The 14,712-nt window shown below is 40.6% G+C and overlaps 1 protein-coding gene across 1 annotated transcript; it reads right to left on the bottom strand.

Moving 5' to 3' along the window:
- Window positions 1–96: 96 nt before the first annotated feature.
- On the bottom strand, window positions 97–14,442 carry syt5b (synaptotagmin Vb). Its single transcript, XM_029628764.2, has 9 exons — window positions 14,330–14,442; window positions 10,391–10,585; window positions 9,136–9,314; window positions 8,906–9,004; window positions 3,224–3,391; window positions 2,479–2,646; window positions 2,199–2,316; window positions 1,824–1,957; window positions 97–1,716 (listed from the first exon to the last, which is right to left on the bottom strand). Exons 2-9 carry the CDS (start codon window positions 10,578–10,580, stop codon window positions 1,507–1,509), a joined length of 1,266 nt encoding a protein of 421 aa, XP_029484624.1. The 5' UTR covers window positions 10,581–10,585; window positions 14,330–14,442; the 3' UTR covers window positions 97–1,506.
- Between the last annotated feature and the right edge of the window lie 270 nt (window positions 14,443–14,712).

Genomic DNA, 14,712 nt, shown 5'->3' with positions numbered 1-14,712 from the left:
TCTATGTCCCTCTTGTGTAACTGCAGCATTTTCCATAGTGGAGAGCAGATGCATGAGACGAAACCCAACACTTTTTTGAAATGATTATTTATTTTGTGTAGTTGAAGTCATTGAACAAAATCATTTCTAGGCAAAATAGGGAGCTTTATTTAGCACATTGACTTAGCACCTCACACTGCATTTTACTTGGTTACTAACATAAATATACTGCATCGATTTGACTAATTTTACTGAGTTACAGTTACAGTTCATATAATTAGTACATTCAAATAAATTCATTAGGCCCTAGTCTATGGATTTCACATGACTGGGCAGAGGCTCACCTACTTGGGAGCCAGGCCCAGCCAATCAGAATGAGGCTTTCCCCACAAAAGGACTTAATTACAGACATAAATACTCCTCAGTTTCATCAGCTGTCCGGGTGGCTGGTCTCAGACTATCATGCAGGTGAAGAAACCGGATGTGGAGGTGCTGGGCTGGCGTGGTTACACGTGGTCTGTTACAGTTGGACGTACTGCCAAATTCTCTAAAACTATGTTGGAGGCGGTTTATGGTAGAGAAATGAACATGAAATAATCTGATAACAGCTCTGGTGGACATGTGTAACAAAACTGCACATTTTAGAGTGGTCGTTTATTGTCCACAGCACAAGGTGCACCTGTGTAATGATCATGCTGTTTAATCAGTTTATTGATATGCCACACCTGTCAGGTTGATGGATTATCTTGGCAAAGGAGAAGTGCTCACTAACAGGGATGTAAACACATTTGTGCAAAATATTTGAGAGAAATGCATATGGAACATTTCTGGGATCTTTTATTTCAGCATATGAAACATGGGACCAACATTTTCCATGTTGTGTTTATATTTGGGTTCAGTATAGTTTAAGTATCTTACGACCAACAAGCAAAACATAATGCAATCTTAATTCTAACTATAACCACTGCCACTAATTATGTTTTTAATGTAGGCCTACATGACAGTTCACAAAATCAGAAGTAGTATATTTGTGCGGAATGGAAGGTTGTCAATGAGTCAAAAAACAATTGAATTCCTTCATCTGATTGTCTGTAGCCTATAAAGCCATATAACAAGGGTGCATATTTTACCTATTTGTTTGTAATATTTTTTTTTTTTTTACATCTAGGCCTACATTTAGAAACCAACAGAGGGATGTTTTATAAAACAACAAAATAACATAGTATGGGCTATAATCAGTCCTGAACATTCAGACAAATCAAATGCAGGTCATTTTAAAAACATCCAATGGCGTCAGAGACACAAACACATGAACGCTCATGCTGCAATGCGTGCACATGCACACACGTACAAACATACGTGTGCAAACACACACCCACTTAACAAAAAAAAGTATGCCAAAAAGAGATGACAGAAAAACAGACAGAGGCAAACATACAAAGAGGTCTTAATAACACTGAAAGACATATCAAAATGTTTTGCTTTCCTCGTGGATAACATTAATGATCCAAGGTTGTTGAGGGATCATTAACGAGGTGGGACCTTCAGAGCTGCATCCACCTCCTCCTCTGGGCAGAGGACATGCCATTGGGCAACTGGACGTCTGGGATTGGCCAACATTTCAGACCAATGTTTCAGACCAACTCCTGTGGCACCGTAACCCATGAAGGTCTTCCCGATTGCATCGTTGCTCCCAAGCTTGTCGTAGTCATACACTGTTATGACGACCTGCACTTTCTGAATAAGAAACACAGAAGATACATTGAAACACTTTACTATACTTCCAGACTACTGACCGGGTACTCTGCAACTACATATGGATTGATAAGGCAAAGATGCAATACCTGAATCTGCTCGAAGGGAATCTCAAAGCTGAAGCTCTCATTGAAGTAAGGGTTGAGTGTGTTCTTCTTGACAGTTGTCTTCTTCTTCTTGATTCGTTTCCCATTGTGCTGCAGAACAATCTTCACAAATGGATCTGAGGGAAGGGTGGATGAGAAGGGAGCAAGCCAATTTGTCAACGTTTTTTGGTAGACTTTGATCAGACAAAGCTGCATGCCGGACAGCTGGTAGACTCACGAGGGCCGATTTTTTACACATATGTCATTGGATGAATCTGCAATCGTGTGAACTGAAAACGTTGCTGATACATTTGCGAGGCCGCACAACCTTAGAGGGAATGAGAGAAGACCACTATTTGTTGAGAGATTTAAAATCACCTGATAAGCCACCAACATCCATCTTCTTTAGGTTCTTGGCCTCCATGATGTTGATCGTGAGTTTGCCAGCAGTAGGTACGTAGCGCAAGGAGATGCAGACATCACCCAGTTTCTCTGCCTTACAGGTGCACACCGGAACAACATGGTGTTAAACCACCAGCCAGAATCGGATCAAATAAGGAGGAATCTATTACATTAGGTTGTGAGCCTATCCATCATGCAAATGTGAGGGTGACTGGATGGATGACCAAAGGGTTAGTAATACCACATTACATCATACCTCTTCTTTTTCACTGTTCTCCAGGTCCCTCCAACATTGCATTGGTTGTCCCAGATCCACACTGTTCATGGGGATCTTTATCTCCCCAATCACATCATGCTTGGAGAAACGGTCAAAGTCGAAGACCTGCAACACCAGGATCTTCCCTCCCAACTCCGTGTATGGGATCTTGGAAGAAAGGCAGGGGCATTAGTCACAAGTGCATGTCTGGCCAACTGATGCTCCTCGATAGAGAGAGATTTATGTAATGCATTGTTGGCTCTTATTAAAAAACAGCATTGGTTAGTGCAGTTCTTAGTAGGTATATCAATGTTCGGCGGTTTTCCGGAATTGATCAAAAACAGTTCAATGTAAAATAATAAATATACAATAAAACCTAACGTGCCAACATATAAATACATATAACTAATATATAATATATAACATATAACTAACTAACAAATCCAGACAAACAAATGAAAACATGCATTGACAGGAGACAAGTAAAAATGCATTCTTAATTCTGCATTTTTAAAGTTGTTCGGGGATACCTTGACGGACGGCAATCAGAGTACGAGAGACAAACTACGAAGGGGAGCACGGACATGGGCTCGACTTCTGCCCACGTGAACTCAGAGACCAACAAGTGATACATCATCAACAACCTGGAACACCAACACAAGCTGCTACAGAGACAGAAAACAAACAAACAGACCCAGACATGAGACAAACAAACAAAACCACAAGGCCAAGACATCACGTAAACCTTGAAGATGAAGGTCTCGTTGAAAACCGGGCACAGGTTCTTGCGCTGGACCTTAGTTTCATGCTTCTTCTTTTTGTCTGGGAGCAGGTAGACTTTTACATAGGGGTCTGAGGTACCCCCCATATCCATGGCAGCTAGATCCTGAGCCTGGAGGATACCCACTATAAGCTTTGGAGAGAGAAGACCAAGAGGATGAGTCAGGATGATCAGGTGAAGATTAAATCGCCCAGAGGTTCAAGACATTTCTCCCAGAAAGTCTCAATTTCAGACATGGTTGATATTAAAACCTTATTGAACATATATAAAGTTACAGTCAAAAGTTTGGACACACCTACTCATTCCAGGGTTTTTCTTTATTTTTACTATTTTCTACATTGTAGAATAATAGTGAAGACATCAAAACATTGAAATAACCTATGGAATCATGTAGTAACCAAAAAAAAGTGTTAAACAAATCAAAATATATTTTATATTTGAGATTCTTCACATGTGGAGATCATCCGTTCACCAACTCTCCGTCTCACAAAGACACGGCGGTTGGAACTAAAAATATCAAATCAGACCAAAGGACAGATTTCCACTGGTCTAATGTCCTTGCTCGTGTTTCTTGGCCCAAGCAAATATCTTCTTCTTATTGATATCCTTTAGTAGTGGTTTCTTTGCAGCAATTCGACCATGAAGGCCTGATTCACACAGTGTCTTCTGAACAGTTAATGTTGAGATGTGTCTGTTACATCTAAACAAAAAACATTTATAAAATAAAAAATAAACATTTATTTTGGGCTGCAATTTCTGAGGCCGGTAACTCTAATGAACTTATCCTCTGCAGAAGAGGTAACTCTGTGCCACGACTTCCGCTGAAGTCGGTCCCTCTCCTAGTTCGGGCGGCGTTTGGCGGTCGACGTCATTTTCCATTGGTTTTGTCTCGTCTTCCCTCACACCTGGTTTCAATTCCATCAATTACATGTTGTGTATTTAACCCTCTGTTACCCCCCATGTCCTTGTCCGGAATTGTTTCTTGTAGTGCTTGTGTACCCTATGCTGGTGGATACCGGGTTTTGTTTGACCCACTCATTTATTGTTCTGTTTACGGTGGTTTTAATGTTTTTTTAAACGACACCGTTGTAAATCAGTTTTCGCTCCACTGCGCCTGACTTCTCTGCCGCCAGTACGCACACCGTTACACTCTGGGTCTTCCTTTCCTGTGGCGGTCCTCATGAGAGCCACTTTCATCATAGTGCTTGATAGTTTTCGCGACTGCACTTAAAGAAACTTTCAAAGTTCTTGACATTTTCCACATTGACTGACCTTCATGTCTTAAAGTAATGATGGACTGTCGTTTCTCTTTGCTTATTTGAGTTTTTCTAGCCACAATATGGACTTGGTATTTTACCAAATAGGGCTAGCTTCTGTATACCACCCCCACCTTGTCACAGCACAACTGATTGGCTCAAACACATTAAGAAGGAATGAAATTCCACATATTAACTTTAAACAAGGTACACCTGTTAATTGAAATGCATTCCATGTGACTACCTCATGAAGCTGTCTTCAAGGCAAAGGGTGGCTACTTTGAAGAATCTCAAATGTAAAATATATTTTATAACACTTTATATTTTATAACACTTTTTTGGTTACTACATGATTCCAAGTGTGAGAGACGCAGAGTTGGTGAACGGATGATCTCCAGATTGATGGAGTGCGGCATCAGATGACCAGGCCTCCACAATCACCTGACCTCAACCCAATTGAGATGGTTTGGGAGGAGTTGGACCGCAGAGTGAAGGAAAAGCAGCCAACAAGTGCTCAGCATATGTGGGAACTCCTTCAAGACTGTTGGAAAAGCAATCCTCATGAAGCTGGTCGAAAGAATGCTAAGAGTGTGAACAGCTGTCATCAAGGCAAAGTGTGGCTATTTTGAAGAATCTCAAATATGAAATATATTTTGATTTGTTTAACACTTTTTAGGTTACTACATGATTCCGTATGTTATTTCATAGTTTTAATGTCTTCACTATTATTCTACAATGTAAAAATAAAGAAAAACCCTGGAATCAGTAGGTGTGACCAAACTTTTGAGTGGTACTGTATATATAATCAGGGTTGGGTGGGTTACTTTCTAAATGTAATCCTTTACAGTTACTAGTTACCTGTCAAAAATTGTAATCAGTAACGTAACTTTTGGATTACCCAAAATCAGTGACGTAATCTGAGTACCTTCCGTTCCTTTTAGATTACTTTCCCCTTAAGAGGCATTAGAAGAAGACAAAAATGTATGTTACCAATTGATCTATTGCAGGATAAATCAATGTTAAAGTTTACATAGCTGGCCATAAATGGATGTTAAATTCTTATTTATGGGTTGGTTATGTCGGCTTCTTCTAACCCATCGCTTTCTACTACATGTAATAATACGATAAAATGATATCTTTACATTAAAAACCAAAGTCTATCAGAATTCCAGTCATTCCAATATACATTATACCCGTTGATCTTCAAGAATAGGACTTATGGAAGTATAGGTTAGCCAAATGATGTTACCGGAGCATGACCCTAAAACTAAGGATTTATTAGCCAGCCCTACTCTGTTGTTTATGATTTTGTTGTCATGGAGGACAGATTGGGCTCATTGATTCAAGTTGAAAATGAAATGCTGTGCTCATGGAATGGCATGCTATTTACATGTGAAGAATGAATGCCACATGCTACATTTTCTATAGGCCTATTGTTTATCTTTTTGTTGGTGACATTTTGATATCTTGATAATATGCAGCTGTTTAAAGGGCAAATCCACAGATGAAACAATACTGTCGCCCCGCCTCTGTTTTGGTAAAAAGCTGAGGGATGGGCCTGGAGAAATGTAACCACTCTCAGATAAATAGACAGGGCTCTGGATGCAAGGACTGACCATCCATGATATTAAAATGATTGTTTTAACCATGTTATGAGGCTACACAGTGTTTGTTTACATTTACAATGTTTACAAACATTGGAATAAAACAAGTTCATATTTTGGGTTCTCATGGAGTGTGACAGTTCAACTAAAATCATGAGGCATTTATAAGTTATATTCTTCAAGAATCAATGGATATATATATATATATATATATATATATATATATATATATATATATACATATATATTTAATTTATAAGTCCAAAAATGGCTGTAGCAAATACAGATTGCCCATTTAAGTCTATCAGAAGTGTGCAAGTTTGAGCATGTGTCCATTAGGCCTATGGATTATTATTTTTTATCAGTATGAATTACATTGAGCAATAAAAGCATCACTTTTATTCCAGAGGCTGGGATCCGCACTATGCAGCTGTTGGAAGAGCATATTTTTTACTGGCTGTCCACTGGTTTCAAAACCAATGATTGATAGGCAGCTTAAACTTATTGAACTCAACCATTATTGGGTTCAAATACACATTTAGATTTGTGAACAACAAGGTGAAACAAAATTTAATTTGCACCTTTTTTCAATGCTGATTTGAATGTCATTGAGAAAACGAAGAAGTGTCAAAGATTTCTTTTCCGCAAACATCCTTTCTGAATTTAAAAGTACTCCTCTAAGTAATCATCTAGTTTTTCAAAAGTATCTGTAATCCGATTACAATTTCTTGTCTGGTAATGTAACAGATTAGTTACCGGTTTTTTATAATCCCTTAAATTGTAATCCCCACCCCCCACCACCCCATTTGTTATGTACACTGCTGCTACTCGCTGTTTATCATCTATGCATAGTCACTTCACCCCTACCTTCATGTACAAATTACCCCAACTAACCTGTACCCCCGCACACTGACTCGGTACCGGTACCATCTGTATATAGCCTCGTTATTGTTATTTTACTGTGTTACTTTGTATTATTTTTTACTTTAGTTTATTTGGTAAATATTTTCTTAACAGTTCTTGAACGACACTGTTGGTTAAGGGCTTGTAAGTAAGCATTTCACAGTAAGGTCTACACTTGTATTTGACTCATGTGACAAATAAAGTTTGATTTGATGTAACAGATTACATGCAATCCGTTACTCCCCAACCCTGTATATATTATACACACACTACATGGCCAAAAGTATGTGGTCACCTTCTCATTGAACATCTCATTCCAAAATCATGGGCATTAATATGGAGTCCTTTGCTGCTATAACAGCCTCCACCCTTCTGGGAAGGCTTTCCACTAGATGTTGGATCATTGCTGCAGGGACTTGCTTCCATTCAGCCACGAGAGCATTAGTGAGGTCGGGCACTGATGTTGGGCGATTAGGCCTGGCTCGCAGTCGCCGTTCCAATTCATCCAAAAGCTGTTTGATGGGGTTGAGGTCAGGGCTCTGCAGACCAGTCAAGTTCTTCCACACCGATCTTGACAAACCATTTCTGTATGGTCCTCGCTTTGTGCACGGGGGCATTGTCATGCTGAAACAGGAAAAGGCCTTCCCCAAACTGTTGCCACAAAGTTTTAAGCACAGAATTGTCTAGAATGTCTTTGTATGCTGTAGCGTTAAGATTTCCCTTCACTAGAACTAAGGGGCCTAGCCTGAAGCGTGAAAAACATCCCCAAACCATTATTCCTCCTCCACCAAGCTTTACAATTGGCACTATGCAATCGGGCAGGTAGCGTTCTCCTGGTATCTGCCAAACCCAGATTCGTCCGTCAGACTGCCAGCTGATGAAGCGTGATTGATCACTCCAGAGAACACATTTCCACTGCTCCAGAGTCCAATAGCGGTGAGCTTTACACCACTCCAGCCAACGTTTGGCATTGTGCATGGTGATCTTTTGCAGCTGATCGGCCATGGAAACCCATTTCATGAAGCCCCTGACAACAGTTCTTGTGCTGACGTTGCTTCCAGAGGCCGTTTGGAACTCGGTAGTGAGTGTTGCAACCGGGAACAGACTATTTTTACGAGCTCGCGCATCAGCACTTGTCGGGTCCCTTTCTGTGAGCTTGTGTGGCCTACCACTTAGTGGCTGTGCCGTTGTTGCTCCTAGACATTTCCACTTCACAATAACAGCATTTACAGTTGATCGGGGCAGCTCTAGCAGGGCAGAAATTTGACGAACTGACTTGTTGGAAAGGTGGCATCATATGACAGTACCACGTTAAATGTCACTGAGCTCTTCAGTAAGGCCATTCTACAGCCAATGTTTGTCTATAGAGATTGCATGGCTGTGTGCTCGATTTTATACACGTGTAAGCAAGTGTATAGGCTGAAATAGTCAATTACACTAATTTGAAGGGATGCCCACATACTTAACTAATGTCACACACCAGTTAGGTTAGTATTTAGCTGTTTTACATCTTTGCTAAGTGTATGTACTGATTGTAAGTTGCTCTGGAGAATAGCATCTGCTTCAGTAAATAACAGAATTGGAACAAAAGTGCTGTGCTGTCATGTATAAGGCACTGTGTTTTGCGCAGTCATGAGACATAGCAAGACTATCCCGAAATGGGAATTGCACAAAAAAATGTAAATAATTGTCTGAGGATGGTGCTGGACCATCTGAGGTAAAAAGAAAAGGGGACTGTTTGATGGAAAAAGCTTTAAATAAAGGTTCAAATCCAGGCCATGTGACATGATTGTGCAAAACGCAGGGCGCTAGTCATACAGTATTAGTACAGGGGCCTCTTTTGACAAAGTATCGTACCATACAACAAGAGGACTTGGCACTACCTGGGCATCTGTGAAGTTGTAGTCCAAGGAGAACTCCAGTTTCCCCAGCTTCTCCTGCTCCTTCTCCTCTCCTTCCCCTTCTTTCTTATCCCCTTCTTCCTGAAAAATAGAGCGCAGACACATATTTTCTGTGTTTGTTTGATACTGCATGGCACTGTCTATGTTCCTCACGTTCATGGGAAATGTGTGTGTTTCATCCCTTCCCCATCTTTCCCCTGTATCCATCTCACCTTATCGCCACCCTCTCCTCCTCCTTCGTTGTCTGCCTTCCTCCGGCGGCCAGCCTTCCTCTCCCTCACTTTCTTAGTTTTTTTCTTTTTCCCAAAGCATTTTTTGAAGAGGCAGAAGGTGCAGCATCCTACCAACACCAGCACCACTACGACGATGGCCACAACTGCCCACATAGGGACTACAGAAGAAAGAGGCAACACAATTTTACATCTAATGACGTACTGTCTATCTTAACATATGACAAACTATACCAAGATACTTGAAGCAGGGAGGGAAGCATAAAATATACCAGGACAAGTTGGAAGTCTATTCTTTCACCCTAACGTGCTCGATGTTGACTAGTGGATCACATCTGAATAAGGGACGAGGTTTGTTAATGACAGCGAAAAACACATCTTAAATGAAAACATAATTGATATGGACTTTGATGGGGTTGTAATGTCACAATGTACACAGGAGAAGGGAGGCTGTACCAATATACAGTTGCAGTCAAATATTTGTGGCACCGTTGCACGATTCACTATTTCTTCTCAAATAAGTTGAAATGTAAAAATAAAAATAAAAAAACGTTGGTGTATTTGTTTGATTTACATCTGCACAGGAACAACATCAAAACTGACATATTGCCTTTTCTCAACGAGGTAAAACAATAAAAAATGTCCTGGGCTAAATTATGAAAAATTCAAATTCATTTGATTGGAGGCAAGTCATTCTTGTTTACGGTGTAATTTATGTCAGCTGTGGTAAGTTGTAGGTGCCTACAGGGCAACAATCGTCATTCAAGCAGTTTTGAAAGACTAAACAGACATTTCTTCTCCATTGCACTCCATGATAAAGTGCAGAGGTGCCAATATATTTGTCCGCAACTGTAGGTATATTCAAAGTAAATGCACATGGAGAATGAAAACGTTATTACTTCTTTGAATCATTCCTGTGAGAAAAGAGGAATGATATTATAAAAGGAAGATGATGAAGTGACATTGTGGATTCCGTGTTCCATTCCATAGTTCTAACATCTGTCATGGCTTATATGTACGGTCCTATAGCTCTTATTCTATTTTTGTCACCAACTCTCACTCAGTCCCTCCACCCTAAACAATCCACGAGAGATTTAAATTGCCACATCCAGGATCAGGACTCAAGCAGATTTCAACCTTCCACGATAGCTACAGAGATGACATAAAAGTTAGGAAAACAGCATCTGTGTAGTTCTCAGTCTTGTCCAATTCCATCTACATGCCAGGAACTACTTACGTGGCAGATGGCCAATCTCATTCATGAACTTGTTCTTCATGTGGTCATAGTTGTGGTGGCCGGGGTGGTGTGCTGGAGGGACGTGGGCAGCTGGCTCCTCTACTTGCTCTGGCTCTTTTTCAGGTTCAGGTTCTGGTTCTGCCGGCTCCGCAGCCCGACGGGCCCGGAACTGCACACTGGCCATCCTCATTCCAGCTGATAAATAGCAGGTACAGGGAAAGGAAGCATAGGGTTAATTGGCCCCAAACAAATTCTTGTTGACCAGGCCATGTTGACACAGATAATGATGATTGATAGAATAAGATCATTCGTTGTCTCATGTGTTTACATGATCATATGGATGGTTCAGAACATCCAGGTTTCTAGTTGCAGTGTGTGAATTCCAGTAGGCTAAACGTGTATGTATTACCCAAAAGTGTGTGAGCGTCACCTCCTTCAGAGAGCACCGGACAATAAACCAGAAGCTCAACCAGGCTGACCTTAATCCCTCTTCCTCTCATCCCACCCCTCCCCATAACCCACCATGTCCCCCCTCTCACTCCCCTTCACTCCCTCTCTCGCCATATCTATCTACCCCTCTATCTATCTATCCCTCTATCACTCTCTCTCTCTGCTGACAAATAACTGGATTACTACAGTATTAATCCAAAATCCCAGACCCCTGATGCTTAACTAAGAGGTGGTTTACCCCCTCCCATTCCCCCGCCCTCCCAAGCCACAGTCCCAGCATCTCCTCTCTCTCATAACTGCCACTGGTTTCAGGAGTATTGGGTCTATATCTAGTCATTTCAGAGGATAATGTTCAATGGAATGTACTGTGAAAGCTTAATCACCAGCTTTACATAACATTTCCTTGGTTTGTCCATCCTCCTTCCTTACAATTCTGCCTATTTCTAGACCATCTTTAAAATGCAATAGATGCATCTAGCGCTTCACCATGAATACATATGAAAATTTGAGGAAGATAAAAAAAATATTAAGATTATACAGCTGTACAGCTAATGGTGATTGCTTCATGAAAGCATTGTATGAAGAGGAGGAAAATAGGTAGATGAACTGAATGCGTGTGTCAGACATTTTCAGGTTCAATTACGTATTTTCATATCTCTGCTCTGCACCTCACCCCTTTTTTAGATGTGACATATTCACTACAAAAGTATGTGGACACCTGCTCGTCAAACATCTCATTCCAAAATCATGGGTATTAATATGGAGTTGGTCCCCCGCCTTCCTCCACCAAACTTTACAGTTGGCACTATGCATTAAGGCAGATAGCATTCTTCTGGCATCTAAGGCTTGTGTGCGGTTGCTTGGCCATGGAAACCCATTTCGTGAAGCTCCAGACGAACACTTCTGCTGACATTGCTTCCAGAAGCAGTTTGGAACTCAGTAGTGAGTGTTAGAAAATAAAATAAAATGTTATTTGTCACATGCGCCGAATACAACAGGTCTTACAGTGAAATGCGTACTTACAAGCCCTTAGCCAACAATGCAGTTTAAGAAAAAGAAGTGTTAAGCAAAACATTTAAAATAAAAGTAACAAATAATTAGAGAGCAGCAGTAAAATAACAATAGCGAGGCTATATACAGGGGGTACCGGTACAGTGTCAAATGTGCACCGGTTAGTCAAGGTAATTGAGGTAATATGTATATGCAGGTTGAGTTAAAGTGACTATTCATAGATAATAAACAGAGAGTAGCAGCAGTGTAAAAGGGGGGCAATGCAAAAAGTCTGAGTAGCCATTTGATTAGCTGTCCAGGAGTCTTATGGCTGAGCAGTTGCCATACCAGTGATGCAACCAGTTGCTCTCGATGGTGCAGATGTAGAACTTTCTGAGGAACTGGGGAGCCATGCCAAATCTATTCAGTCTCCCGAGGGAGAATAGGCTGTGTCATGCCCTCTTCACGACTGTCTTGGTGTGTTTGGACCATGATAGTTTGTTGGTGACACCTAGCAACTTGAAGCTCTCAACCTGCTCCACTACAGCCTGTCGATGAGAATGGGGGTGTGCTAGTCCACAATCATCTCCTTTGTCTTGATCACGCTGAGAGAGAGGTTGTTGTCCTGCCACCACACGGCCATGTCTCTAACCTCCACCCTATAGGCTATAGGTCTCATTGTTGTCGGTGATCAGTGTCATCGGCAAACTCAATAACGGTGTTGGAGTCGTGCCTGACCGTGCAGTCATGAGTGAACAGGGAGTACAGGAGGGGACTGAGCACGCATCCCTGAGGGGCCCCCCATGTTGAGGATCAGCGTGGCGGATGTGTTGTTACCTGAAAAACTCCCCGGTCCTTAACGATTACAAGCATACCCATAACATGAGGCAGCCACCACTATGATTGAAAATATGGAGTGTTCAGTAATGTGCTGTAATGGATTTGCCACAAACATAACACTTTGTATTCAGGACAAAAATGTAATTGCTTTGCCACATTTTTTGCAGTATTACTTCAGCATTTTGTTGCAAACAGGATGCATGTTTTGGAATATTTTATACTGTACAGGCCTTCTTTTCACTCTTTCAATTAGGTTAGTATTGTGGAGTAACTTGAATGTTGTTGATCCATCCTTAGTTTTTTCATATCACAGCCATTAAACTCTGTAACTGTTTTAAGGTCGCCAATGGACTCAAGTTGAAATCCCTGAGTGGTTGCCTTCCTTTCCTGCAACTGAGTTAGGAAGGAGGCCTGTAGTGACTTGGTATATTGATACACCATCCAAAGAATAACTTCACCATGCTTAAAACAATATTCAATGTCTGTTTTTGTGTGTTTTTTTTACCCACCTACTAATAGTTGCCTTTCTTTGAGAGGCATTTGAAACCTCCCTGGTCTTTGTGGTTGAATCGGTGTTTAAAATTCACCGAGGGACCTTACAGATAATTGTATGTATGGGGTACAGACATTAGGTAGTCATTCAAAAAATGATTTTAGATACTATTATTTCACTCAGAATGAGTCCATGCAACTTATTATATGAATTGTGAATCAAATATTTACTTCAGAAAGTATTTAGGCTTGCTCTAACAAAGGGGTTGAATACTTATTGACTCAAGACCTTTCAGATTTTCATTTGTAATTGATTTGTGAACATTTCTTAAAACCTAATTCCATTTACAAATGATGGAGTATTGTGTGTCGGCCAGTGACAAAATATCTCAATTGAATTATTTTTCAATTCAGGCTGTAACACAACAAAATGTGGAAAAAAGTCCAGGGGGTGTGAGTACTTTCTGAAGGCAATGTACCTCTTTATTTAGGTTGATTGTATGACGTTGAAACAATGACATTCATTCAAACAAAACGTTTTACTATCTACATTGAAACAAGGTAAAAAAATAACATGTCTAATCAAATATGGAATTAATCTTCTTTTCAACCACCCCAATATATTATACACTGAGTGTACGAAACATTAGGAACACCTGCTATGTCCATGACAGACTGACCAGATGAAGCCAGATGAAGCCAGGTGAAAGCTATGATCCCTTATTGATGTCACTTGTTAAAATCACTTCAATCAGTGTAGCTGAAGGGGCGGAGACAGGTTAAAGAAGGATTTTTAAACCTTAAAATAAATATGTTTCTGTGTGGAATTTCCTACATCATTTTAAACGCATACATAGTTATGATTTTTATGTTGAAATTAGATTGATGAAACAACCTGTTAGTCATGTTAAGTCATTGTATTTAAGTTAAAGTTTTACCCAAATGTCAATGTTTACAACGCTGGTTGAAAAGAGATGAGAACAGTACTGATGACTTTTTACAAATCCATGTTGGTTCCACGTCACAAATGGCTATGAAACGACATTGATTCAATAAGTGTGTTCCCAGTGGGAAAAGCAATTCTCGTCTATGCATCTGTTAACAATTCTTAGTGAGCTTCAAGAGATTTCAGATGATGATTATGAAATGAAATCGCATTGGGCTTACCTGTTAATATTTTCCCCTCTGTCTTTTAGATCATCAATTTGGAATAAACCACTTTTGTGTCAAAATGGCCCATGGGAACCCTCACACACCCATCGTTCCTTCCTTCGTGAATATTCCAGTGACTATTATGCCTGTCAGCTTGCCCCCCGCCCCCATCCCCCCTCCCTTCTAAGCTAAAGCGCTGTCAAATCACTAAAGCAGCCCTTGACGTTAATCTCGCTCTCCCCCACCCTCCCTATTGGGGTATGTCAACAACACATCTGTTGCTCTATCTCTTGGTTTAAATTGAAATTCCATAAGAGCAACAGTCGTAGCCTTTTATTTAACTTCCCTCACTTTGGAGGGAGATCAAACTCATTGATCAGTCTGTGGTTCTCGCAGTG

This window comes from Oncorhynchus nerka, linkage group LG23 (assembly GCF_034236695.1).
Source record: "Oncorhynchus nerka isolate Pitt River linkage group LG23, Oner_Uvic_2.0, whole genome shotgun sequence".
Classification (NCBI taxonomy): Eukaryota; Metazoa; Chordata; class Actinopteri; order Salmoniformes; family Salmonidae; genus Oncorhynchus; species Oncorhynchus nerka.
Note: the sequence above shows the minus strand (reverse complement) of the source record. Positions and strands in the feature narration are given on the sequence as shown.

Bases quoted from the DNA above. Each gene is read 5' to 3' on its own strand.
- syt5b (XM_029628764.2), bottom strand. From the start codon at position 10,580: ATGAGGATGGCCAGTGTGCAGTTCCGGGCCCGTCGGGCTGCGGAGCCG. The intron at 9,005-9,135 runs GTGAGATGGATA...TCTATTTTTCAG, and splicing joins GAGGAGAGGGTGGCGATAAG to GAAGAAGGGGATAAGAAAGA. The intron at 1,958-2,198 runs GTGATTTTAAAT...CCCTTCCCTCAG, and splicing joins GGATGTTGGTGGCTTATCAG to ATCCATTTGTGAAGATTGTT.